At 39.5% G+C, this 25649-nt stretch overlaps 1 protein-coding gene across 3 annotated transcripts in view; it reads right to left on the bottom strand.

Annotated features, from left to right (window-relative positions):
• Positions 1-25649, bottom strand: part of LOC126465494 (meiotic recombination protein REC8 homolog) — a 412324-nt gene that overhangs the window by 170416 nt on the left and 216259 nt on the right. For all 3 annotated transcript variants that reach the window (XR_007585976.1, XR_007585977.1, XM_050096310.1), the window contains 3 exons: positions 4124-4258; positions 3861-4040; positions 3703-3779 (listed from right to left, as the gene is read on the bottom strand). Coding sequence is in view for 1 of the 3 variants with exons in the window: in XM_050096310.1 (XP_049952267.1) it covers positions 3703-3779; positions 3861-4040; positions 4124-4258 (392 nt within the window). In the remaining 2 variants the exon portion in view is untranslated. The remainder of the gene's footprint in view (positions 1-3702; positions 3780-3860; positions 4041-4123; positions 4259-25649) is intronic.

Raw genomic sequence — 25649 nt, forward strand, 5'->3', positions numbered from 1 at the left:
GGAGTCAGTTAATCAAAGGTCGAAAAATCAAGGTTCAACAGCACATAATTTTTGGCCGTTATTTTAAGTTCATTTCAGTCATGTTTCAGCCTGTGTTTTGACACTGCAATACAAAAATGGTTCAAATGGCTCTGAGCACTATGAGACTTAACTTCTGAGGTCATCAGTCCCCTAGAACTTAGAACTACTTAAACCTAACTAACCTAAGCACATTACACACAGCCACGCCCGAGGCAGGATTCGAACCTGCGACCTTAGCAGTCACGCGATTCCAGACTGTAGCACCTAGAACCGCATGGCCATCCCGCCCGGCACTGCAATACCACTTTGGGCATGTCTGTATATGCATGAAGTGTCCATTGTACAGAGACATCAAGTCATAAAATTTTATTGGTGAAAACTGGTGACTAAAAAAATAGTATGGTGACCTTAGAATCCTTGTAATGACCCTAGAACCCTTGCCCTGTGTTCACTGTGTCAGTTAAAACTACATTTACGTCTCAGACTGGGTACTTGGTGTAAATTTTACATGAATACGTGCAGCTACTTTGAACTCTAGATTTCAGTAATGGATAATGATATCAAAATAAGTTTGAAGGCTCCCTGTGAACATCTTCTTAAAAATATACAGCAAAAATTTTGACAATTTGCCATGAATACAAATCATAGAAATGGCCATCCCAGCAACTGGTACTTTTGGCATCTCAAAATCATAATCTTCTGGGCAAATTCTGATAATGGATAAAGATTTTCAAAAATGAAAAAAATGTGTTTCTAGATGAATGCCTAAAATTTTTTTGCATACGTGTGGTAACTTTGAACCCCTAGATCCCTGTAACGTGAAAAAAATTTTAAAGTTTACCAAGAATTCCACCTTAAGAACATATAGTAAAAATTTTGACAATCTTCCACGAATAGAAATTATATAAATTGCATACCCACAATTGGTACTTTTCGTGCCCAAAAATCGTGGTTTTTTGGAGTTTTCTCAGCAACCACCTATCAACAAATAGTGCTTTTATAGGCCACCTAAGGTACACGCTAAACCACACCTAATGGAAAAGAACCAACTGATTTGTTCAACTGGCGTTGGCTGCAGGATGTACTGAACATTTAAAAATTTTGACCCTGTACTGCATAATAGCTACAATATGACTGTTCTTCTGACAGTATACAAATGGTCACTAGGCCAAGGGCTATCCAAAACAATTGACCTCCTTATCTCTGTGACCAACAGAACCTTAGATATGACCCCTTGAAAAATGGCATTATCGCGCTCGGCTTTTTGGAACATATTGGTATTGTGCACTGCCGCGCATAGACCAATTAAGGCAGGCTCTACAGAACACCATTGTCCTCATTTTTATCAAGCTCAGAGTACTAACAACTGTGAATCTAGCACTCTGCAGAGAACGATGAGTTGACAGGGAAGAAATTTATCTGCATGATATCATAACTATAGCAAATTACGACACATGAAGACACAGGCTATTAATAAATGGGGTATGCCATCAAAATGATAACACTTTAGCTTTATCTGCTCAGTACCATTGAAATGAAATGAAATGATTGTATGACATTGTTGTGTGCCCCATCCAGGGAAGTTCGGCCACCAAGTGCAAGTGAAGAACTTTTAAAATAAAACTGTGTAATTGGCTGTCAGACAGTCCATTACAGGATCTGACTTTAGTTTTTAAGATTGTAATTGTACTCACTAAACTGCCTATACTATCATTATACACCTAAGATGTAGCCCATCTCATAAAGATGAACAGTAGTGAATCATGATTCCTTCCCCATGAGTGCTAGTGCACCAAGGTGTCCAGAAGAGTTCCTAAGGTGTCTGAAAAGTACAAATAGGTAATGAAGCATAGAAAGTGCCAAGCCATGGGACGTTCCTAGATACCTTAGTCAATAGGGACATTTGCAACTGAGTTTCAGGATGGAACACGGCTTTTATCTGTCATGAAGTTTCATAACTGCACACACTCCACTGAAAAGAGAAATAAATAGTTTCTGGAAACAATCCTTAGATTGTGGCTAAGTTTTGTCACTGCAATATTTTTCTTCTCAGGAGTTTAAGGTGGTAAACAGGAAAAAATCTGAAAAGTCTGAAATGTAGAAGAGAGGTATTGGCAGAACTGTAGCTGTCAACATCAGCGTCAGTCACAGAATACTCGGTCAGTAGTGTATTGTCCACTAAAGTCACAGATCTTGGTTCAAATCCCAGTCTAGAATGCAGTTTTAATGTGGCAGGATGTTTCAAAACAACACAAATTCATCCTTGAAAAGTTAAACAAGTTCTCGTTTGTGAAGTTCAGTAAGTGTTTGTGCTAGTAAGATGCATTAAGATGGCTCAAGTGTTGAACTAAGGAACCAGAACCCACCTAAAACTTGGTAGTAAGTGATTTCCATACACACTGTATGACTACTTTCACCGTTTTCACAAAGCTTCATAGTGGTCATGCCATTAGAGAGAGTTAAACAACAGTTAATTCATGAAGCAAGTACTGGTGCCCAGAGTATATACCCACACTGTTAAGTCGTTTTTATTTGGTACTCACTGTGTCAAGTGCTAAGGCAGTAATGAGAGGGCAAGACCAGGGAAAATCAAAACTTTGGCTCAGAAGCCGGCCTGATACATTCAATATCAAATAATAGTGTGTGCAAGAAGAAAGTATCAGAGGAAAGATTAGTTAATGAGTCACTATTGCACCATCTATAGGAAGAAAGGGATTCAGTAAGGAGTACATACTGGTGGGCACAGTATTTTGTGGTCAAACATGTTCTTCATCACAAGCCTCCTAAATTTAATGAACAGTAACCTCATCCGTCTCTCAGTTTTTTCTTAGTCCAATCTCTCTTTCCATATTCCTCACTTTCTTTGCAATGAGTAAGGAGGGGACACTAGATGCTCAATCTTGAGGATAGTGTACAAATTTCATTCTAGAAACTCTGATCTTTAGTTGGAGTCACGAACCATGGCAGTCGAGTTTAGGCTGGTTCTGTGTGCCTATGTCACGCATACTCTGAAATCCAGAGAGTGTTCAGTAATGTATCGAGTGATCTGCTGTGAATGTGAGCATTAAACGTGATGGAAGCAAGCTATTTATTTAATTTTTATTCCATTTGTTGTGTGCTGTCGTTGCTGATGGTGGTGGTTAGCAATAAATTCTACACATGCAAGCAAGACCCACAGTCTACATGATACATGATTTTTTCCAAGCACAAAGTACGTGTATGCACATACCAGAACTGTTGCTTGGAACCGTCAACACTGCAATCCCATTTGTGCCTTGACCTGCGTGAACTGCCATCATTTGTGAACTGGATTATAGGTTTTTTATGGCTTCCTGCTCCATGCTAATTCTGGAATTGCCTCTTCCAATGATCTCAACATCAATAAAAAACAAAATTCCAAGCATTCATCCCCCATTTTTTTATCAATACTGTTAGCCTGATTTATCAAATGGCTCCTTTTCAATACAAATTTGTCAATTTCTCAGGATATTGTACATTAACTGCTGCTAATGATGTTGAATTTCCCTCTCTAATTGTCTCTGCAGTGATTCACATGGGTTCTGATTGACTTTTTCCTTTTTCATATACTTCTCACTTTCTTCCTCTTCCTTGTACCCTGAGAAAGTAAACTTGCAAAAATTTCTGAATTTACATTGATTAAATAAAAATTCCTATACTTACAACAAAGAAGAACCTTCTCCTCTGAGTGACTGTAGAGGTGACTGAGGAGGTGTAGGTGTTCGTTGCCCTCGCTGAATCTGTATAACAATATAAACTGAATTTAAGAGACCTTAGATGTCAAATCATGCATGTATGATGCTCGTAGATTGTATGCCTACCTCAACACTTTCTTCCAAATTAGACTTTCGCTGCTGTTCATGGAGCTGTCCACCACCCATTTGAAATGTTTTAGTAATTAAAATCTGACAGATCTCTGGCAGATCCAGGCAACAAGGATTTTCAATTAAAAATTTAGTATTTTTTTGGCTAACGTAAGATTTAATTTCTTTCTCTATATCCTGTAATGAATTTAAAGGCACTTCTTAGTCAAGTTACATCAATATGTTATATTAATCTTACAACATCAATAACAATACTTCACCGAAGCTCGTAGCTCACTATCATCTTTTCCAATTTGTATCCTCAAAAGGTGCTTAGATATTTCCACCTCTTCATCCTCTAGCAAGTTATTTATCCTCCGTTTTCTTTTTTGTGGAATTTCTTGTAGTTGCTCTGGCTGCAAAATAAATAGTGGAATTTAACTAGCCTGACATACAAGATCCAATATAACACAAAAAGTTACATAACTCAGTACAAAATATATCTACAGTAGAGGACGATATCAAAGATTTACTACCACTGATCATAAACTATTGAAGCACCATACGACTGCTGGCAAACTATCACTAAATTTACAGAAATGAAACGTAACTTGCATAAGTAGGTGAAGAGCCTACATAGGTTTGACAACAGCAAGAATGTGGCAACATTTATGATACTTAAATCAGTACCACACTGCAACAGACTAGAATACAGAGTAGATTGGAAGAAAAAGCAAATAATGGTAAGAGAAGGTAAGAAATCCATGTGCAGGTGAAATATGGCCTATACAAGCTGCTTTACAAGAACGAATTCTTGTAAAATTTTTATGTGACCAGTGAAATACCATTCCTTTTACATAAAGGCCACACTTTTGTGGAACAAACGCTTTCTTCCCCAATGACAAGTTATCCTAAAATTCACCTTTTTCCTTTTTTATCTTTAAAATCTGTTATCCACAATGCAAAGGTTTTAGTCAACAATCAGTCTAGAAAACAATGGTAATCTCAGCGCATAAGCAGTTTTTGTCTCGAACTATTATTTGAAATCCTACTGTGGAAGATAAATGGTTCCAAACCGCAGATCAAGATATACATAAACAATTCAGTATTAACTATGAACAGCTTGACAAAATACAAATTCTTTAGTACAACTATTAACAATCTACTAGCAAGTGGTTGGATAAAGTGGCACTTGAGAAAAAGAACAGGGAGCAAACGGTAACAAAAAATGATTACCAATGCTCATGGCCTTACCACCATCCCATCCAACATCCCATCTCTTTCCCCATCAATATCATGAACTGCATGATAACACACTCACCTCCCATTCAAAGGTCAAATATACAAACAAAACTGCAGTTACATCACAGACAATCAAATGGGCCCTTCCAATGCATGTGACACCCAAAGAAATTCCTCATTTAAATCAGATTCATTCAAAATATTTTTATTAATTACATTTTCTTCTGTGTGTACTGTAATTTAAGAGTGTGTCATGTCAAATGTATTTTATTTTGATGAACAAAGCTTCATCAGTGGTGGTTTGGCACATATGGCATACATTATATGTTCCTAAAATTTTATTTTTGTAGACTAAATGTTATAACCCTTAATCACAAATAAATTGCGTGGATTTACAAAAGCAGAAACAATAGCGGGTTACATGCTACTAACTCCGTATCTGTCATTCGACTGCCTTGCCGTGACATGCGGCCAGTGCCGTTCATAGCCAGGTGGCGCTCCCGCGCTCGGCTGAGCTGCGGAGCGCCTCTATCACCGTGTTCGCGTACTGACGTAGCGGCACTTTTAAATGTCGTGGCACTGTCACAACACTAAATACAATTTTCCTTCGAAATGTACGGTACAATTCATCCTATTCAATACCCCCTCATTAGTTACGTGATCTACCCACCTTATCTTCAGCATTCTTCTGTAGCACCACATTTCGAAAGCTTCTATTCTCTTCTTGTCCAAACTAGTTATCGTCCATGTTTCACTTCCATACATGGCTACACTCCATACAAATATTTTCAGAAACAACTTCCTGACACTTAAATCTATACTCGATGTTAACAAATTTCTCTTCTTCAGAAACGATTTCCTTGCCATTGCCAGTCTACATTTTATATCCTCTCTACTTCGACCATCATCAGTTATTTTACTCCCTAAGTAGCAAAATTCCTTTACTACTTTAAGTGTCTCATTTCCTAATCTAATTCCCTCAGCATCACCCGATTTAATTTGACTACATTCCATTATCCTTGTTTTGCTTTTGTTGATGTTCATCTTATATCCTCCTTTCAAGACACTGTCCATTCCGTTCAACTGCTCTTCCAAGTCCTTTGCTGTCTCTGACAGAATTACAATGTCATCGGCGAACCTCAAAGTTTTTATTTCTGCTCCATGAATTTTAATACCTACTCCAAATTTTTCTTTTGTTTCCTTTACTGCTTGCTCAATATACAGATTGAATAACATCGGGGACAGGCTACAACCCTGTCTCACTCCTTTCCCAACCACTGCTTCCCTTTCATGCCCCTCGACTCATAACTGCCATCTGGTTTCTGTACAAATTGTAAATAGCCTTTCGCTTCCTGTATTTTACCCCTGCCACCTTCAGAATTTGAAAGAGAGTATTCCAGTTAACATTGTCAAAAGCTTTCTCTAAGTCTACAAATGCTAGAAACGTAGGTTTGCCTTTTCTTAATCTTTCTTCTAAGATAAGTCGTAAGGTTAGTATTGCCTCACGCGTTCCAACATTTCTACAGAATCCCAACTGATCTTCCCCGAGGTCCGCTTCTACCAGTTTTTCCATTCGTCTGTAAAGATTCCGCGTTAGTATTTTGCAGCTGTGACTTATTAAACTGATAGTTCGGTAATTTTCACATCTGTCAACACCTGCTTTCTTTGTGATTGGAATTATTATATTCTTCTTGAAGTCTGAGGGTATTTCGCCTGTCTCATACATCTTGCTCACCATATGGTAGAGTTTTGTCATGACTGGCTCTCCCAAGGCCATCAGTAGTTCTAATGGAATGTTGTCTATTCCCGGGGCCTTGTTTCGACTCAGGTCTTTCAGTGCTCTGTCAAACTCTTCACGCAGTATCTTATCTCCCATTTTGTCTTCCTCTACATCCTCTTCCATTTCCATAATATTGTCCTCAAGTACATCGCCCTTGTATAAACCCTCTATATACTCCTTCCACCTTTCTGCCTTCCCTTCTTTGCTTGGAACTGGGTTGCCATCTGAGCTCTTGATATTCATACAAGTGGTTCTCTTCTCTCCAAAGGTCTCTTTAATTTTCCTGTAGGCAGTATATCTTACCCCTAGAGAGACAAGCCTCTACATCCTTATATTTGTCCTCTAGCCATCCCTGCTTAGCCATTTCGCACTTCCTGTCGATCTCATTCTTGAGACGTTTGTATTCCTTTTTGCCTGCTTCATTTACTGCATTTTTATATTTTCTCCTTCCATCAATTAAATTCAATATTTCTTCTGTTACCCAAGGATTTCTATTAGCCCTCGTCTTTTTACCTACTTGATCGTCTGCTGCCTTCACTACTTCATCCCTCAGAGCTACCCATTCTTCTTCTACTGTATTTCTTTCCCCCATTCCTATCAATTGTTCCCTTATGCTCTCCCTCAAACTCTCTACAACCTCTGGTTCTTTCAGTTTATCCAGGTCCCATCTCCTTAAATTCCCACCTTTTTGCAGTTTCTTCAGTTTCAATCTGCAGTTCATAACCAATAGATTGTGGTCAGAATCCACATCTGCCCCTGGAAATGTCTTACAATTTAAAACCTGGTTCCTAAATCTCTGTCTTATCATTATATAATCTATCTGATACCTTTTAGTATCTCCAGGATTCTTCCAGGTATGTTGTTGTTGTTGTTGTTGTGGTCTTCAGTCCTGAGACTGGTTTGATGCAGCTCTCCATGCTACTCTATCCTGTGCAAGCTTTTTCATCTCCCAGTACCTACTGCAACCTACATCCTTCTGAATCTGCTTAGTGTAGTCATCTCTTGGTCTCCCCCTACGATTTTTACCCTCCACGCTGCCCTCCAATACTAAATTGGTGATCCCTTGATGCCTCAGAACATGTCCTACCAACCGATCCCTTCTTCTGGTCAAGTTGTGCCACAAACTTCTCTTCTCCCCAATCCTATTCAATACTTCCTCATTAGTTATGTGATCTACCCATCTAATCTTCAGCATTCTTCTGTAGCACCACATTTCGAAAGCTTCTATTCTCTTCTTGTCCAAACTATTTATCGTCCATGTTTCACTTCCATACATGGCTACACTCCATACAAATACTTTCAGAAATGACTTTCTGACACTTAAATCAATACTGGATGTTAACAAATTTCTCTTCTTCAGAAACGCTTTCCTTGCCATTGCCAGTCTACATTTTATATCCTCTCTACTTCGACCATCATCAGTTATTTTGCTCCCCAAATAGCAAAACTCCTTTACTACTTTAAGTGCCTCATTTCCTAATCTAATTCCCTCTGCATCACCCGACTTAATTAGACTACATTCCATTATCCTTGTTTTGCTTTTGTTGATGTTCATCTTATATCCTCCTTTCAAGACACTGTCCATTCCATTCAACTGCTCTTCCAAGTCCTTTGTTGTCTCTGACAGAATTACAATGTCATCGGCGAACCTCAAAGTTTTTATTTCTTCTCCATGAATTTTAATACCTACTCCGAATTTTTCTTTTGTTTCCTTTACTGCTTGCTCAATATACAGATTGAACAACATCGGGGACAGGCTACAACCCTGTCTTACTCCCTTCCCAACCACTGCTTCCCTTTCATGTCCCTCGACTCTTATAACTGCCATCTGGTTTCTGTACAAATTGTAAATAGCCTTTCGCTCCCTGTATTTTACCCCTGCCACCTTTAGAATTTGAAAGAGAGTATTCCAGTCAACATTGTCAAAAGCTTTCTCTAAGTCTACAAATGCTAGAAACGTAGGTTTGCCTTTCCTTAATCTTTCTTCTAAGATAAGTCGTAAGGTCAGTATTTTTCCTTATAAATGCTACATCCCCCCATGAACCATGGACCTTGCCGTTGGTGGGGAGGCTTGCGTGCCTCAGCAATACAGATGGCCGTACCGTAGGTGCAACCACAACGGAGGGGTATCTGTTGAGAGGCCAGACAAACGTATATATATAAGGTATACAACCTTCTTTTATGATTCTTGAACCAAGTGTTAGCTATGATTAAGTTATGCTCTGTGCAAAATTCTACAAGGCGGCTTCCTCTTTCATTTCTTCCCCCCAATCCATATTCACCTACTATGTTTCCTTCTGTCCCTTTTCCTACTGACGAATTCCAGTCACCCATGACTATTACATTTTCATCTCCCTTCACTACCTGAATAATTTCTTTTATCTCGTCATACATTTCATCTATTTCTTCATCATCTGCAGAGCTAGTTAGCATATAAACTTGTACTACTGTAGTAGGCATGGGCTTTGTGTCTATCTTGGCCACAATAATACGTTCACTATGCTGTTTGCAGTAGCTTACCCGCACTCCTATTTTTTTATTCATTATTAAACCTACTCCTGCATTACCCCTATTTGATTTTGTATTTATAACCCTGTAATCACCTGACCAAAAGTCTTGTTCCTCCTGCCACCGAACTTCACTAATTCCCACTATATCTAACTTTAACCTATCCATTTCCCTTTTTAAATTTTCTAACCTACCTGCCCGATTAAGGGATCTGACATTCCACGCTCCGATCCGTAGAACGTCAGTTTTCTTTCTCCTGATAACGACGTCCTCTTGAGTAGTCCCCGCCCGGAGATCCGAATGGGGGACTATTTTACCTCCGGAATATTTTACCCAAGAGGACGCCATCATCATTTAATCATACAATAAAGCTGCATGTCCTCGGGAAAAATTACGGCTGTAGTTTCCCCTTGCTTTCAGCCGTTCGCAGTACCAGCACAGCAAAGCTGTTTTGGTTAATGTTACAAGGCCAGATCAGTCAATCATCCAGACTGTTGCTCCTGCAACTACTGAAAAGGCTGCTGCCCTTCTTCAGGAACCACACGTTTGTCTGGCCTCTCAACAGATACCCCTCCGTTGTGGTTGCACCTGCGGTACGGCCATCTGTATTGCTGAGGCACGCAAGCCTCCCCACCAACGGCAAGGTCCATGGTTCATGGGGGGATGTAGCATTTATAAGGAAAAATTGTTTTTTCTCTGTATACGTATCAATATGTACAAACATATTATGTCTGCTGTATTTACACAAACAACTCTGATAAAGTTTTATCAATAAAAGCAAAATGTATCTGGTCTCACACTGTCTCAAATTACAGTATGCATAAGGCAGGAGAAAAAGATATATAACAGCTACTGCTGACCATTCAATGAGCATACAACACCTTTAATTTCTGGATATAAGGCTAACACTCGCTGTCCTCTCTCCTGAAGAAGGTTAACAGTTTCTCTCTGATTTGTTTCTACATAGAGAACCAACTTCCTACAAGTAGACTTTCATCTGTTAAACACTCTAATAAAAAACTTTCTGTTCGTATAAAACCACCCAATAACATTCCAATTTTGACACCTAATATACAATTAGCACCAAGGAATCTCGTCCCTAAGTTTTGTTACCCATTTGCACCACATCTTCAGTTCTGCACAGTCCCTTCACTGAAATGCTGAAGGTCTCACTTACGCATTCACAGACAGGCACACTTATCCATCAATGCATGCTACGACAATACTGCCTCATGGGTCATGAGCACGCCCTCAGCTAATCAAAGGACAGGCACAGTTAGTATAGGCTATCAATCAGGTGCCCCTATTGCATGTGTTCTGCCCATGTGCAAGCCAATTGGTCTTCCATGACAGCAGGATCTCAGCCAAAGCATTTGCGTAGCATAGGATACAGCCCACCTCTGTGACTGCACGCCAGCTGTTTGTCCCCAGTCCCTGCCCACCAGTGCCCGTGGGCACCTCGCTTCTCGCAGGCAGGTGCTTGAGCTGGAGTAGCCTATAGTAATGGGTCTCCCATGTCACATTTTTCACGCACTCCACTCACACCTTATGACAAGCCACAAAGAAGTAAAGCTCACATACTGGGTACTGATGTAATTGTGTAGATTTTCACAGCTAGTCAACATGAATGTTTTCTAGCACAAAGCAGCATCATTGCACTCTAACGTGAGACCTCCTGCAAGAGTCTCTTCAAGAATCTTGTGAATCTTACACTTACATGTCAGTACATTTACTACTTCTTCTTTCTTCTGAATTCAGCTGACTATGGACCACTTTTCTGAGCATTATCTTCAGAATTCTTATAGACACTGAACCTTAATAAATGCAAGCACTAGGCCTCCAATAATAAACATTCAGGTTATGATGTTTTCAATTATAACACAAAAATAGCCTCTGTTAAAAGACAAGACTTTTTGACAAGGATTGGTTTCATATAATAGCCCATTTTTTTGAGCTGCAACAACTTAGGATTTGGGCTGATTTTGCCAAATTTTGGTTAATGTAAATTGTGAGTCCATGGTAACATGCACTGAAATCACAGAGAAAAAAAAGAGAAAAAAGAACATTTTTGCAATGGACTCCTTAGTTGTTGAGCAAATGTTGGGTGGCCCATGGTAACCAAGGGGGAAACAAGAAAGGGAAAAAAATAAAAAGATCATAAACAAGAAATGTACATGTTAAGAAAAGCCATTTCATATGAGCTGTTGGGGTAGATTGAGGCCAATTAGAGAGACCCTTCTGTCGCAGATCCCTGCAGCTGGTGAAAACTGGGTGCATCACTTTGAGTGGGAAACAAAAAGGCAGTTATCTGAGTGACACCACAAAAGAAGAAATTACCAACAGGGAATACATGCTCTTATGCAACACTGGCATAAGGCCACAGAATGTGATGTGGGTTATATAGGTAAATGGCATATGTAAAATAAAGTTTTACTCATATAGTCACCAAATTCCAACTCTTAAGCACTGAAAGACCTGAGTCGAAACAAGGCCCCGGGAATAGACAACATTCCATTAGAACTACTGATGGCCTTGGGAGAGCCAGTCACGACAAAACTCTACCATCTGGTGAGCAAGATGTACGAGACAGGCGAAATACCCTCAGACTTCAAGAAGAATATAATAATTCCAATCCCAAAGAAACCAGGTGTTGACAGATGTGAAAATTACCGAACTATCAGTTTAATAAGTCACAGCTGCAAAATACTAACGCGGAATCTTTACAGACGAATGGAAAAACTGGTAGAAGCGGACCTCGGGGAAGATCAGTTGGGATTCCATAGAAATGTTGGAACACGTGAGGCAATACTAACCTTACGACTTATCTTAGAGGAAAGATTAAGAAAAGGCAAACCTACGTTTCTAGCATTTGTAGACTTAGAGAAAGCTTTTGACAATGTTAACTGGAATACTCTCTTTCAACTTCTGAAGGTGGCAGGGGTAAAATACAGGGAGCAAAAGGCTATTTACAATTTGTACAGAAACCAGATGGCAGTTATAAGAGTCGAGGGGCATGAAAGGGAAGCAGTGGTTGGGAAAGGAGTGAGACAGGGTTGTAGCCTGTCCCCGATGTTATTCAATCTGTATATTGAGCAAGCAGTAAAGGAAACAAAAGAAAAATTCGGAGTAGGTATTAAAATTCATGGAGAAGAAGTAAAAACTTTGAGGTTCGCCGATGACATTGTAATTCTGTCAGAGACAACAAAGGACTTGGAAGAGCAGTTGAATGGAATGGACAGTGTCTTGAAAGGAGGATATACGATGAACATCAACAAAAGCAAAACAAGGATAATGGAATGTAGTCAAATTAAATCGGGTGATGCTGAGGGAATTAAATTAGGAAATGAGACACTTAAAGTAGTAAAGGAATTTTGCTATTTAGGGAGTAAAATAACTGATGATGGTCGAAGTAGAGAGGATATAAAATGTAGACTGGCAATGGCAAGGAAATCGTTTCTGAAGAAGAGAAATTTGTTAACATCGAGTATAGATTTAAGTGTCAGGAAGTCGTTTCTGAAAATATTTGTATGGTGTGTAGCCATGTATGGAAGTGAAACATGGACGATAACTAGTTTGGACAAGAAGAGAATAGAAGCTTTCGAAATGTGGTGCTACAGAAGAATGCTGAAGATAAGGTGGGTAGATCACGTAACTAATGAGGAGGTATTGAATAGGATTGGGGAGAAGAGAAGTTTGTGGCACAACTTGACTCGAAGAAGGGATCGGTTGGTAGGACATGTTTTGAGGCATCAAGGGATCACAAATTTAGCATTGGAGGGCAGCGTGGAGGGTAAAAATCGTAGAGGGAGACCAAGAGATGACTACACTAAGCAGATTCAGAAGGATGTAGGTTGCAGTAGGTACTGGGAGATGATGAAGCTTGCGCAGGATAGAGTAGCATGGAGAGCTGCATCAAACCAGTCTCAGGACTGAAGACCACAACAACAACAACAACAACAACAAGGATAAATATGTTCTGAGAAAAACTTGTGGGGCATTATTTATTGAATGCCCCTTGTACTATAAATATTCTGATATTTTAAATGCTTTTATTTTTTGTACATGTGGAGAACAATAATGAAGAACAATGCATGTCTTCAGCAGGGAACAGGAGTAGCAGTGATTTAGTGAGATGAAATACCTGCTTGGTCATAGCAGTAAGTATTCCATAAATTGCATCTCATCCTGGAAATAGGCAGACTTCCCAAGAAAACATATCACAACAATACATATGTATGGAAAGAAAGGTAGAGGAACATTTGCATGGGAGAAAGCTGTTGTAACCTGAAATACCAACGTCTCAGATTTGTGCAAGTTCTTAATGTACTTTAAGTATGGCTAAATACAGAGTATTTGTGTCAAATGCTTTGAGAAGTGGTAGTACTCATCGAAACAAGAAAAATAAGTCCAATAAATATAGGTGTAGAAACGCAAACTTTCTGAGATAAGCACATGTCTAAAGGAAGGGCTGCACGATGTTTGGTTGTGGATATTTGCAGTCATTGTATTAGTGTTCCATCAAATGTGTCAGCGGTGTATTATGATATGTTACTCACAGTTCTCTACCTACCATTACGCAGTCTGCAGTCAGTTGTGTAGTTTGAATTGTGTTGTAGGCTATGTTAGTTTTCGTCACGTTTGTGTGCCTTATTGTACAGACTGTCAACCCTGGGTACGTATCACGGTGTTTTGTTTTCTTCCAAATACAATTTCACTTATGTGTTTGCTGTTATTGTGCTGTTTTTACATAAAAGTGGTGTAGTACATTTACATTTTCTCTCTTCCACCACTTGTTCAAGAAAGAGGGCATCAACACCAAATCTCAATCAATGTACAGGGAGGCATAGTTGACAATAGATTAATAGGGCCATACATGCTACGACAAAGGTTAACTATGGCACATTATCTAGACTTACTCATTTATGTATTGCATACCTTGCTGGAGGCTGTACCATTGCAGCAAAGAACACAAATGTGGTTCACACTTGATGGCACAACAGCACACTTTTGTCACAATGTGCGTGAACATGTGACGCAGACTTTTTAGGGTCACTGGAATGGTCGGGATGCCCCACACCTTAGTCATAACTCAATAATCTAGACTTTTGGTTATGAGGACACTTGAAGAAATTGGTCTACATTAAGCCAATCAATAATGTGTGAACACTACAGGGTCACGTCTTCAACGCACACCAGCAGGTACAGCAACAACTGAGTATATGTCAAAAGATGCATCATTCCTTATGTCGGAGGGCACAGGGGTGCACTGTCATGAATGGACAGCACACTGAACACCTCCTGTACACAGATGTTTATTGCAGAAAGTATGCATTTCCAGACCCACGTTTACTGGACTTATCTCAAAAGTATGCGTTCCTGGACCCATGCTTATTGGACTTGTTATTCTTGTTTTGATGAATACTACCACTTCTCAAAGTATTCGACACTTTTCTTGAACACCCTGTATATCCAGAGTCAGACTACACTCGGTGCTAAGTGTTTATTTTTGATATGTATTTTAGGGCATTTTTCTAGTTTAACACAATAATTACAGCTTTGGTGGTGGAGTGTTGAAAATGAACATGGGAAGCACACTGTCAAACTGCTGTAATGTATAACTAATAACAACCCACATTAGATGCAGTAACTGCACCACATGGATTTGGCAATAAATGTAATACATTATAAAACATCTCTGTCATTACAAAACATGCTTTCAAATTATAATCTTCTTTACTTATTTTTTCCATAGAGAACCTTAAACAAAACACTGAAATTTCTCATATTTGGAGACTGGAAGGAGCAGTCTGCATTTGCTTTGAAGAGACTTTTAATAGCCAAGACAGCATTCAACACTATTTATTCCAGACGACCAGTTTCAACAGTGAAGAATTTCATGTTTTGAACTTGTTGTTATATGCCCTTGTTCCAAGATGACTGTATCTCACATGCCATGTTGACATTATACTGAATAGTGTGTAGCACATTCCACAGAAGTTTCTTAAAAATACACATACACATCTGTCACAAATAAAACCAATGTAGCTAAAAAGAACCTTGCATAACTAAGGGTGTCCACACACATACCATTCCTATAATGTTTATTAGTTGTTGAATTGCATAACACTGTACATTTGCCCACGTGTTTACATTTATATGATGAGTTAAATACATTATGCATTTACTACAAATTGTGTCAGAATGGTCACTGACATCTGCAGCAGGCATCCAGGACCACATCTCCAGCTGCAATATGTAGACCAGCAGAATGGATGCTGGAGAGTGAGCTTTCATTTTTGTGGCCTTTTTCGGTTTCTTGAGTTGAAGGCCATTGTAAATAGACAGGATGTGCATAGACATACGAATGCAGAGTTCATTAAATGGAGGAACCTGTGGATATTTCACAGTTTAAAGGGGATTGTACAGAATGTTACTTGCAGCCAGTGGGATGCCAGTACTGTGAAACCCCGCATAGCAAGCATAATTCATCCCAGAATCTTACTTTTAGTGCAAAACACTCATTAAGTGAAACAGTTTAGCCCATATAAATTAATGTAAAATATGATCATGCGTTCGATGCAGAAAAAGTATAAAAAGTTTTATCTTATTCATGCCATTTGCTGAAAGGAAATTATGCATACTGCTTATGTACTTTGTTATTCATGATACATAACTATTTCCTTTTTTACTACGAATGTATCTACAGTCATTTGTTTCTACTGAAGCTTCAACACTTGGCAAAAACGTGACACAGCATTATCATCAAATAAATTTGTCGCGTGCATAGCTACTGCTTTTTTGGGGTGATGATTTTCAATGTTCAATGCACCCGATTCCCATGCTTTCAGCATTTCTCTTATTGCACCTGAAGATTGCTGCTTTGCTCTTACCACCACCTCCTCCACATCTGAAGAACTCCTCTCCACAATTACTTGCTATGAAACACACTGCCACTCCATAAGCTCTTTGGTGATCATTTGTTGGCTGTAATCTTCCAGAAGCTCATCAATATCATTGTTATCCTCTTCTAGTCCCACGCTCTTGGCCAAAGACACATTCTCTTTGACTACAGGCTACACAGGCAGTGACTCAAGTGCCTCAGAGTCACATTTGACAATGCACTCCAGCCAAAGCTTCTTCCAAGCAGAAGTGAGAGTTCTCTTGGTAATCCCTCCCCACACATTTCCGATTATCTTGATGCAGGCAACGATGTTGAAGTGATATATGCAAAACTCTCTGACAGTGAGGTTAGTAGCGTCAGTCAATGCAAAGCAATGCCTGAAGAGTGCTTTCGTGTAGAGCTTTTTAAAGTTAGAAATAATCTGCTGGTCCATAGGCTGGAGTAAGAGAGTAGTGTTGGGAGGCAGAAATTGGATCTCAGTGAATTTAAATTCTTCAAGGAGGTGGTCTTGTAGGCCTGGAGAATGGGCAGGACCATTGCCCATAACAAATAAGACATGGAGTGGCAGATTCATCTCAAGCAAATATTTTTTCACCGAAGGACCAATAATTCATTGATCTAATCACAAAAAAGATCACGTCACCCAGTCCTTGTTGTTAGACCTTCACATCACATTTAACCTGCTCTTCTGGACTTTCCACTTCTTGGAAGCTCATGGAGTCTCTAAATGGTAAACAAGCAGTGGTTTAATTTTCAAGTCGCCGCTTGGATTGGCACAGAATAGCAATGTGAGATGGTCTTCCATTGGCTTGTGACTGGACAATGCATTCTCCTCCGCTGTTATAAAGGTACTCTTCGGTATCTCTTTCCAATAATATAGATCAGTCTCATCACAATTGAAAACCTGTTGCAGGTTGCGGCAGATAAACCTCAGAATCTATGAGCATCTTCAGTAGCTGATGAGGTTCTCTGGTGCCTTTGTGTCAGAGCTGACTGCTAAACTGTGCCTCACAACACTGTGGATGCCAGTTCTTCTCTTTAAACTTCTTGAACCATCCATGGCTTCACTTAAACACTTCTTCAGCTGCTGATGTTCCTGGCATCTTCTTATTGAGGTCGCCAAAAATCATTCTCACCTTCTCTCAAATGATGTTCTCGTTAATAGTATCACCTTGCAATTGCTTTTCATTTATCGATAGAAGGAGCAACCTTTTGACATCGTCCAGAATAGGAAACCATTGTTCAGATATTCTTGTCACTTCGTTTGAAGCATCTATCTCCTTAATCTTGTTCTTCTTCTTGAGGATAGCACAAATAGTTGATGTAGACAGATTGTATGTGCATATTAAATCAGCAAAACTCACACCACATTCATGTTTTCCAATGATTTAGTTTCATTTCCACGGTCATTTTCTTTCTCTTATGGTCATCTTCTTGTGGCTTTATCTTCTGGGACATTTCTACGAAGGTTATTAAAATTTGCGCGCACACACACACACACACACACACACACACACACACACACAAAAACTGTGTGAACACAAGTTTAGAAAAATTGTGATCACTAGCTGCATTAAGATGGTAGCAGAAAGAGTGCTAAACCCAGACTACAGTATGTACTAAAGACATTGTTCATATACCGCTGCCGGAAGGACAACGGTTCAATCCCGCGTCCGGCCATCCTGATTTAGGTTTTCCGTGATTTCCCTAAATCACTCCAGGCAAATGCCAGGATGGTTCCTTTGAAAGGGCACGGCCGACTACCTTCTCCGTCCTTCCCTAATCCGATGAGACCGATGACCTCGCTGTTTGGTCTCTTCCCCCAAACCAACCAACCAACCAACCTTACTGCTTCCAGGAGCAACAAAATTTGATTTTGAGTATTTTGATTACCTTATTGACTGAATATAAAAGTTTAAAATGCTATCATAATCTACACATTGAACGGTATAATCATACGTCAAAAGTTCAATACACAGGGGAGGATGAAATGAAATGAAATTTCATAAGCTGACTGTGTTTGTGGTGTTATTTCAGTGATTATTAAATCAATTCAAATTTACAAGGAACTTCACAGTATGAGCCTACTTGGAAGAGGTATCATCTTATGTTAAAATTTTAACACAATAAGAGAAGTATTACTGTTTGAAACTCTGTGTTTGTCTTGACACAGCAGACCTGGTGGCACACAGAAGCTGGACTACGAACATGCAGCATTTGAGAATGAGAGCACCTAGCAATTTCCAACAAGCTCTACTAATAAATTCAAACTTCTATGAAACTTTTTCTCACTGACATCTCCCAAAAAATCAAGAAAAATTTTTATCACTTACTACATTTTCACTGTTTATGCAGTAAAACTTCAGCATCAAACATGACATTTTAATTGCTTGCTTTTTTACTACTTATTCTATTTGCAATACAGTTTGCACACAGTATCCATACCACCGAAGCTATCTGCAAAATTTTATCATTGTAAACACATAGTCCAGGAGATAGACACCATACACATTTAGGTGCACAGAAAGCTAACTTCTGCTTAAAATGACATGCAGTAAACTTCAACACCAACTATGATGTTTTAATTTATTTCTGCTTTACAACCAACTCTATTCACATCACATTTTGCTGACAGTACCTATGTACACTTTAAGAGGAAAAAATGACTCACCATGAAAGAATTATCTTAATGGAACAGTAGTCTGTAGAAGTGATGTACATGTATAGACACACAAAATTATCACAATTTGATTTATTCAGGAGAACGAGCTTCAGAAATTGTATAAGTCAATAACACATTTGTCCACCTCTGGATCTTATGCAAGCAGTTATTCAGGTTGGTATTGATTGATAAGAGTTGTTAAATATTCTCCTGAGCAATTCTGTCCAACTGGCACATCACATCACCAAAATCCCTAGTTGGTTGGAGGACCCTGTCCATAATGCTCCAAACATTCTCAACTGGGGAGAGATCTGGCAACCCTGCCGGCTCAGGTAGGGTTTGGCATGCATGAAGACAAGCAGCAGAAACTTTCGTTGTGTGTGGGGAGGCATCATCTTGATGAAATGTAAACCCCACCTTACGGCCCGACAACCAGGAGCGATGGTCTAGTGTGCCATTTCATAACAGGACCCCTTTGATTGTCATTTGCAGTACCCTTACAGCATGGCGGTATGTCGACAATATCCTGTGCCACTTTTTGTTGCCCTTCATAGGAAGTCATCCTGGACTTACATTACAGCACGATAATGCCCCCCTGCACACTATCATAGTTTCTACTGCTTGTCTTTGTGCTTGCTAAACCCTACCTTGACCAGCAAGATCACCAGATCTTTCTCCAACTGAAAACGTTTAGAGCACTAAAAGGAGGTTCCACCAATTCATGCAGGATTTTCACGATCTGATGCACCAATTGGACAGAATTTGGTACAATATCACTCAGGAGGATACCCAACAACTCAGTGCCCTGCTGAGTAACTCTTGCTGTATTGTGGCCGTTTGTCTTTTAATGCTCTGCTCAAATGCATTAATTTGTTTGATAACGAGCACCTGTGATTGTTTCACTTGGTTTTAACACCTCATAGTACACGACACCGAGCTGGTACCACCAAATGCAGAGCATGATCTTGGAGATGTGAGTATTTGGTTTGACCGTTGACATGGAAGCATGGCCGGGATATCCCCATGATGTTTTATGTTTAGGGTTATCATAATGAACCCATTTTTCATCCCCAGTCACAATGCAATGCAGAAATCCCTTCCATTTTTGCCTCTGAAGCAACTGTTCACAAACACACAAACGCCGTTCAATGTTTCTTGGTTTCAGCTCACACAGGACCCAAGTTCCTTCTTTCTGAATCATGCCCATAGCCTTGCGACATTTTGAAATGGCTTGCTGTGTTACTCCCACTAATCGTGCCAATTCTTGAGTTTGATGTGAGTCTTCATTCAGCAATGTCTCCAATTCTGCATCTTCGAAAACATTCTCTCTTCCACCACTATGCCGGTCTACGACTTTAAAATAACCGTACTTGAAGCATTGAAACCATTCACGACACATTCTTTCACTAATAGAATCCTTATCATACATACTTGAGAGCATTTGATGAGACTCAGCTGCTGTTTTCTTCATATTGAAAACAAAACAGTAACACTTCCCATAAATGACAAGAATTAGGCTCATAAACTGACATTTTTGATCAAGAACAACTGTATGATGCCAACACAAATCAATTAATGTTTGAATGAGGTTATGTTGACCGGGGTCCAAGCTATCTGCCTGATATGTGCGATATGTTTCTTTCAACTGCTTCTTATCGTTGACACCACCTATATGCAAACGGTGGAAGCAAAGTTGTACACCTTTTAAAATGGGAAAAAATGCACTCCAGAATAAGCATTTCTCTCAAGAATGGAATTACATTCATACCAATGGCAAACTTTCATTCCAGCAACTTAGTGACTGTCAGCATGAGACAGCGTAAGAAAGAAAGCATGTGGGAAATTGCATTGGTCTCAGTTTATCTTCCTTTCATGGACAGTGCTCCTTCTTCCCAGGAAGTGAGGAGACTGGCAGATAGGTGCTCAAAAGTGAACGAAAAACTGTTTGTTGATTATTAACACCAATGCCCACAACCTAGTGTGCCAAAGCAGTGACGCCACCAGCAGAATTAAATACCTACTTGAGAGAAACTTGGAGCTGCTGAATAGCAATAGGGAATCTACCTTCAGGAATAAACGAAAAGTACCTTGTGTTGGAGCCATCAGTATTTGACCATATGTACATCAAGTTTGAGGTTAACATGGGTGCTAAACAGACCATGGTTATAGCAATCCTACAAAAATAAGACTGGGTGTCATATAGCAAAGACCTAGACTTACACTTATTGAAATCAGTCAGCGGATCTTGAGAAAATGGCAGAAGAAATGCCATCTGCCATTATGACCTTGGACTTAGAAAACTGTCCATTCACTAAAAAGTGCATCTCCTCAACATTGCAAGAAGGAAAAGACAAGAGGCAAAATATCAGGAGGTCCCTGCCAAGCACAATCTTGTGATTAAGGAAGCAAAACTATCATCCTGGTAAATATACTGTGAGGAGATGGGAGGTAAAGCTACTTGCACCAGACTGCACAAAACCCTCACTAGCATGTCAACCAATCCAGGAGGCATCTAACAAGGGAAGACAGAAGATATATAAGAACAGCATGTGAGAGCTGGACATGCTCCTCAACACTCATTCCCTCAATGCATTCAGGCAGATAACACAGACCAAAATTCAGACCTGGGAGGTACTGGTTTACATGTAACCAAAGGGAGAACTGGGGATTTTCAGAGAATATGTTATTTCAAAAATATCCTGTGGAAGGTGGGAATGTTTCAACTGTTCAACTGTTTTCCCACATGGATTTTCTCCAGATTGTCTGCAACAAGCAGGAGAGGGATTGTTTAGATTGCTATGCAGACAGCCTAGCAGCAAGGGGTCATTCCTAATAGTAGGAGGACAGTGAAGGCTGTTTTCATTCTGAAGCCTGGGAGAATTTATCGTACTAAGATTAAAGATATGTGAAATCGGTCTGTCCTCCTTTCACCTCAAGATTATTAGGAAAATTATTTAATGTGCACATTAGGGAAATATGCATATCAACTAGGCAAGTCATGTGAAACTGCATTTCAATACCTTGTTGGGAAGATAGAAAATGCTCTATACTTTCAGGAGACTGCTCTCTTCAGCTTCCTAGACACTGAGGTGACTTTTCACAATATGATCTTTGAATCCACAGTCAGAGCTGCAGAAGAGCATGGCATAATGCAGGTGGATTGAGACCATGCTGAGTAGACAAAACATAGGGGTAACCGTGTTTAATGAGAAAGTGGTGATCAACAGCACCAGAGGCTGTCCAAAAGCTGGGCATTTGTCCCCACTACTGTGGAACCTAGTGATGAATGAACTCATCAAAGAATTAAATATTAGAGATTGCGTTTGCTAAGGATATACAGACAATTCCATCATAGTAATGCCTGGCAAACTTGCTAGTACTGTTGGAACAATGGCACAATGTGTATTGAACATTGTGCAAAACTCATGCCGGAAACATGATCTAAGAGCCAAGAAAACAATTGTACTCCCATTCACAAGGAATTATACCAGTAGAGGGGGCAGAGAAGTACTTAGAGGTAACTCTGGGTGCAAAACTATCATGGACCCCTCACATAAAGAATATATGTTCTGAGGAAAACAGTGCTCTTACATGCACTAGATGGGACTGTGGTAAAAGCTGGGGTCGAAGCCACACAAATATATAATAGATATACACCACTGCAATAAGAATTTTGATAATTTATGGGGCTACAGTATGGTGGAATAAAGTAGAACAGAAGATGGCTGCTTAGGAGCTAGGTTAGCTGCAGAGATTCACTGCTTAGGTGCAACAAGTGGAATTAGCAGCACACACACTGCTGGTATGGATACCATTACACCTGCGGGTTACAATGGAGGCAATGGCAGGGGGCTACAGCTTGAAACTGGAAATCCTAAGTATACCTAGAATCTCACACCAACATAGTGAATGTGGTAAGTACAGGAATGGTCAATGAAATGCCAGCTGACTATACAACTTACAGCTTCTTCAACGAACCTTTCAAGGTAAAAATTGGAAGTACTGAAAGAATGAACCATGATACATTTAGGAGACATAGTCTGGTTTACTGATGGGTCAAACATAGATGAAGATGCTGGGTCAAGGTAAGTGGAGTATAGTCCAGATTAGAGACAGCAACCTCTCTACGAAAGCTGGTCACAGTATTATAGGCAGAAAAATCTGCTCTCAGAGCATGGGTGGAAGACAATGTGCACAGATGTTACAAGGATCGTGGGATCTACATTCGTTCAGAGAGCCAAGCAGCTCTGAAATCTCTGTCAACCTAAGCAATGTGATCAAAAATCTTTACAAAATTTCCATGAAGCTCTTGTCATGCTAGGTAAAAGCAACAGTATCAGATTAACAACGAAAAGGACCCATAGTTGTCACTAACTTTTGAATGAGACCAGTTTATTGATGTTTCAGAACATAAAAAAAGAGGTGCAATCTGATGGTATGAACTGTTGGAAATGGAAGGAGGAGGAGGAGAATGTGGTGTGCAAAGTAAGGAACAGAGGTGAAGCCAGTCTTCTAGTTACATATTAGATGTGAACTAGATGTGTTGTATGCATACCCTGTCGCACAATGAAACCAGCTGTGGTCATTAAGTTGTTGGTGGATTTCTTCGGTACTTTGAAGGAAAGGCCAACCAGGGTTGATCACATAGTTTTTGAACAGATTATAAAACAGCTACCTGATGAGGACATTGCTGTTGAAGAGTACAGAACACTTACGGTAGATGAAGAAATCACCAATGAAGATGATATTGAACGTGATTTTGGGGTTGATCCAGCGATACAGCTAGAAAATGAATCAACCTCAGATAGCAGTCCAACACAACATGGAAGTGACAAGAGCAGGGGTTTCTCATATTATCCATCGCCACCAACGAAGAACGGAACAATATTTCTGAACATTACTTGGCTAATGCTTACAAAATCTGGACAACGAGTCCTCCTGGAGTAGCCCTGGACATGTCCCCTAGAGTCAAATTCACTACTGTAATGACACAAAGAAAGACAAAAAATAAAACAGTTTTGCAAAACTTCAAAAAGACAATGAAACAACATGGAAGAAAGAAGCAAGCACTACAAGAAAGAATAAATAATGAGGTACATGCTCAATTCATTGCAATGCGAAAACAACGAGGAATTATACACCACTGTATGCTACGTTTCGGGCAATATCTTTTATGGCACAAATCGATCCAAACAACACCTTAACATTCAGGGCTTTCAAAACACAGCCACAGTGATTCAACAGGAAATAAGATTGATTCTTGCATGATCACGCATAAAGTGGGCAGCAGATTTGTTGATGATGCTGCTGATATACAAAAGAAAGCTACAGAGTTTGTTCTAAAACGCTGTTCACTGAAGAGTATAATTTTACACCAAAGCAAAGACTTAATGCAGATCACTCAAGATTTGCTGAAGAGTTACATTCTGGGAAAGCTCTTAGTGTTAGGGGAGGAAAGATGATTTATGGTGCCATGGGTTTAACTGCAGCAACTACCCATTGATATATGATGATGTCTGTTGTTATAAAGGAAACAGTGGAAAATTTCTAGCAAGCATGACGCTTGAATTATCCAATGTGAGAGCACATGCTAGCAAATCATGAAACATGACAAAATGGGACTTGAAAGTGATACTGAAACAGAGGTTATTAGTGAATTTGGACAGCATGGATCGAATCCATCTTTTGTTTGATTCTTGGACAGCAAATAAAGATGATGCTATCTACAATTAGACAGTTCAAGCAAATGCTAAATTTCACAAGGTGCTGATGCCTGCAAAATGTACTGGATTTGTACAACCAGTGGACGTTTTCTTTTTCCAACCACTCAAAAGCATGGTATGGGTCATCACAGATATGATAGTGATATTATCCACAGTTTAACCCGGCAATGATGTGGTAGGGTCAATTTGACCCAGCTCATTTTTATTTGTTGGCAGTTCTTTATTGCACAGTTACACACTGTCGAAGTTCTCAGTAATTATTCAACCCCCCTTGCTAATGCGTGCACGCACTCAGTCGGCTGACAACTGTGAAAGGAGATAAATGAGTGCAAAGTAGTATTTCTGTAACATTTTTCAATTTATCTTTTTTTATGAATGTTTCACATTTTTTGATGTTTTTAGTCAAAATTGACAACAAAGAAATGTAGGCTGAGCGTATGTGTCATTGGCTGGTGGAATTATCAGACAGTGAAAATGACTTCACGACAGATGGCAGTGAAAATGAAAATTGAATAAGTGATCACAGTGGTACTGAGCAAGATGCAAGTGAAGGCAGTGATAAAGAAGATAATCTACCACAAAATGATCAACAAAATATTGCCCACAACGATGCATTACCAGAATTAGTTGAGCAATCAGAAAATCAGGTACATAGTTCATTTTATTTTGGTAAAGATGGATTCAAGTGGTGCAACAATCCACCTCAACAAGTTCAGACCCATTCTGAAAATACCATCAGGCAGGTACCTGGCGTGAGATTAGTCGCAAGATTAGCAAAGACAGTGCTTGAATGCTGGAGTCTGTTTTGCAATGAAAATGTGCTTAGTGTTATCTTCAAATACATAAACTTGCAAACTGCAGAAAGGAAAGCAGCTTGTGAAGTAGTTGCAAATCACTATTTCATGAACGAAATGACCATGTGCGAGGTAAAGGCTTATGTAGGCTTCTTGTACATAGTTGGATCTTACAAATCTGGGAGGCAGAACACTGT

The sequence above is a fragment of the Schistocerca serialis genome, chromosome 1 (assembly GCF_023864345.2).
Source record: "Schistocerca serialis cubense isolate TAMUIC-IGC-003099 chromosome 1, iqSchSeri2.2, whole genome shotgun sequence".
NCBI classification, from domain to species: Eukaryota; Metazoa; Arthropoda; class Insecta; order Orthoptera; family Acrididae; genus Schistocerca; species Schistocerca serialis.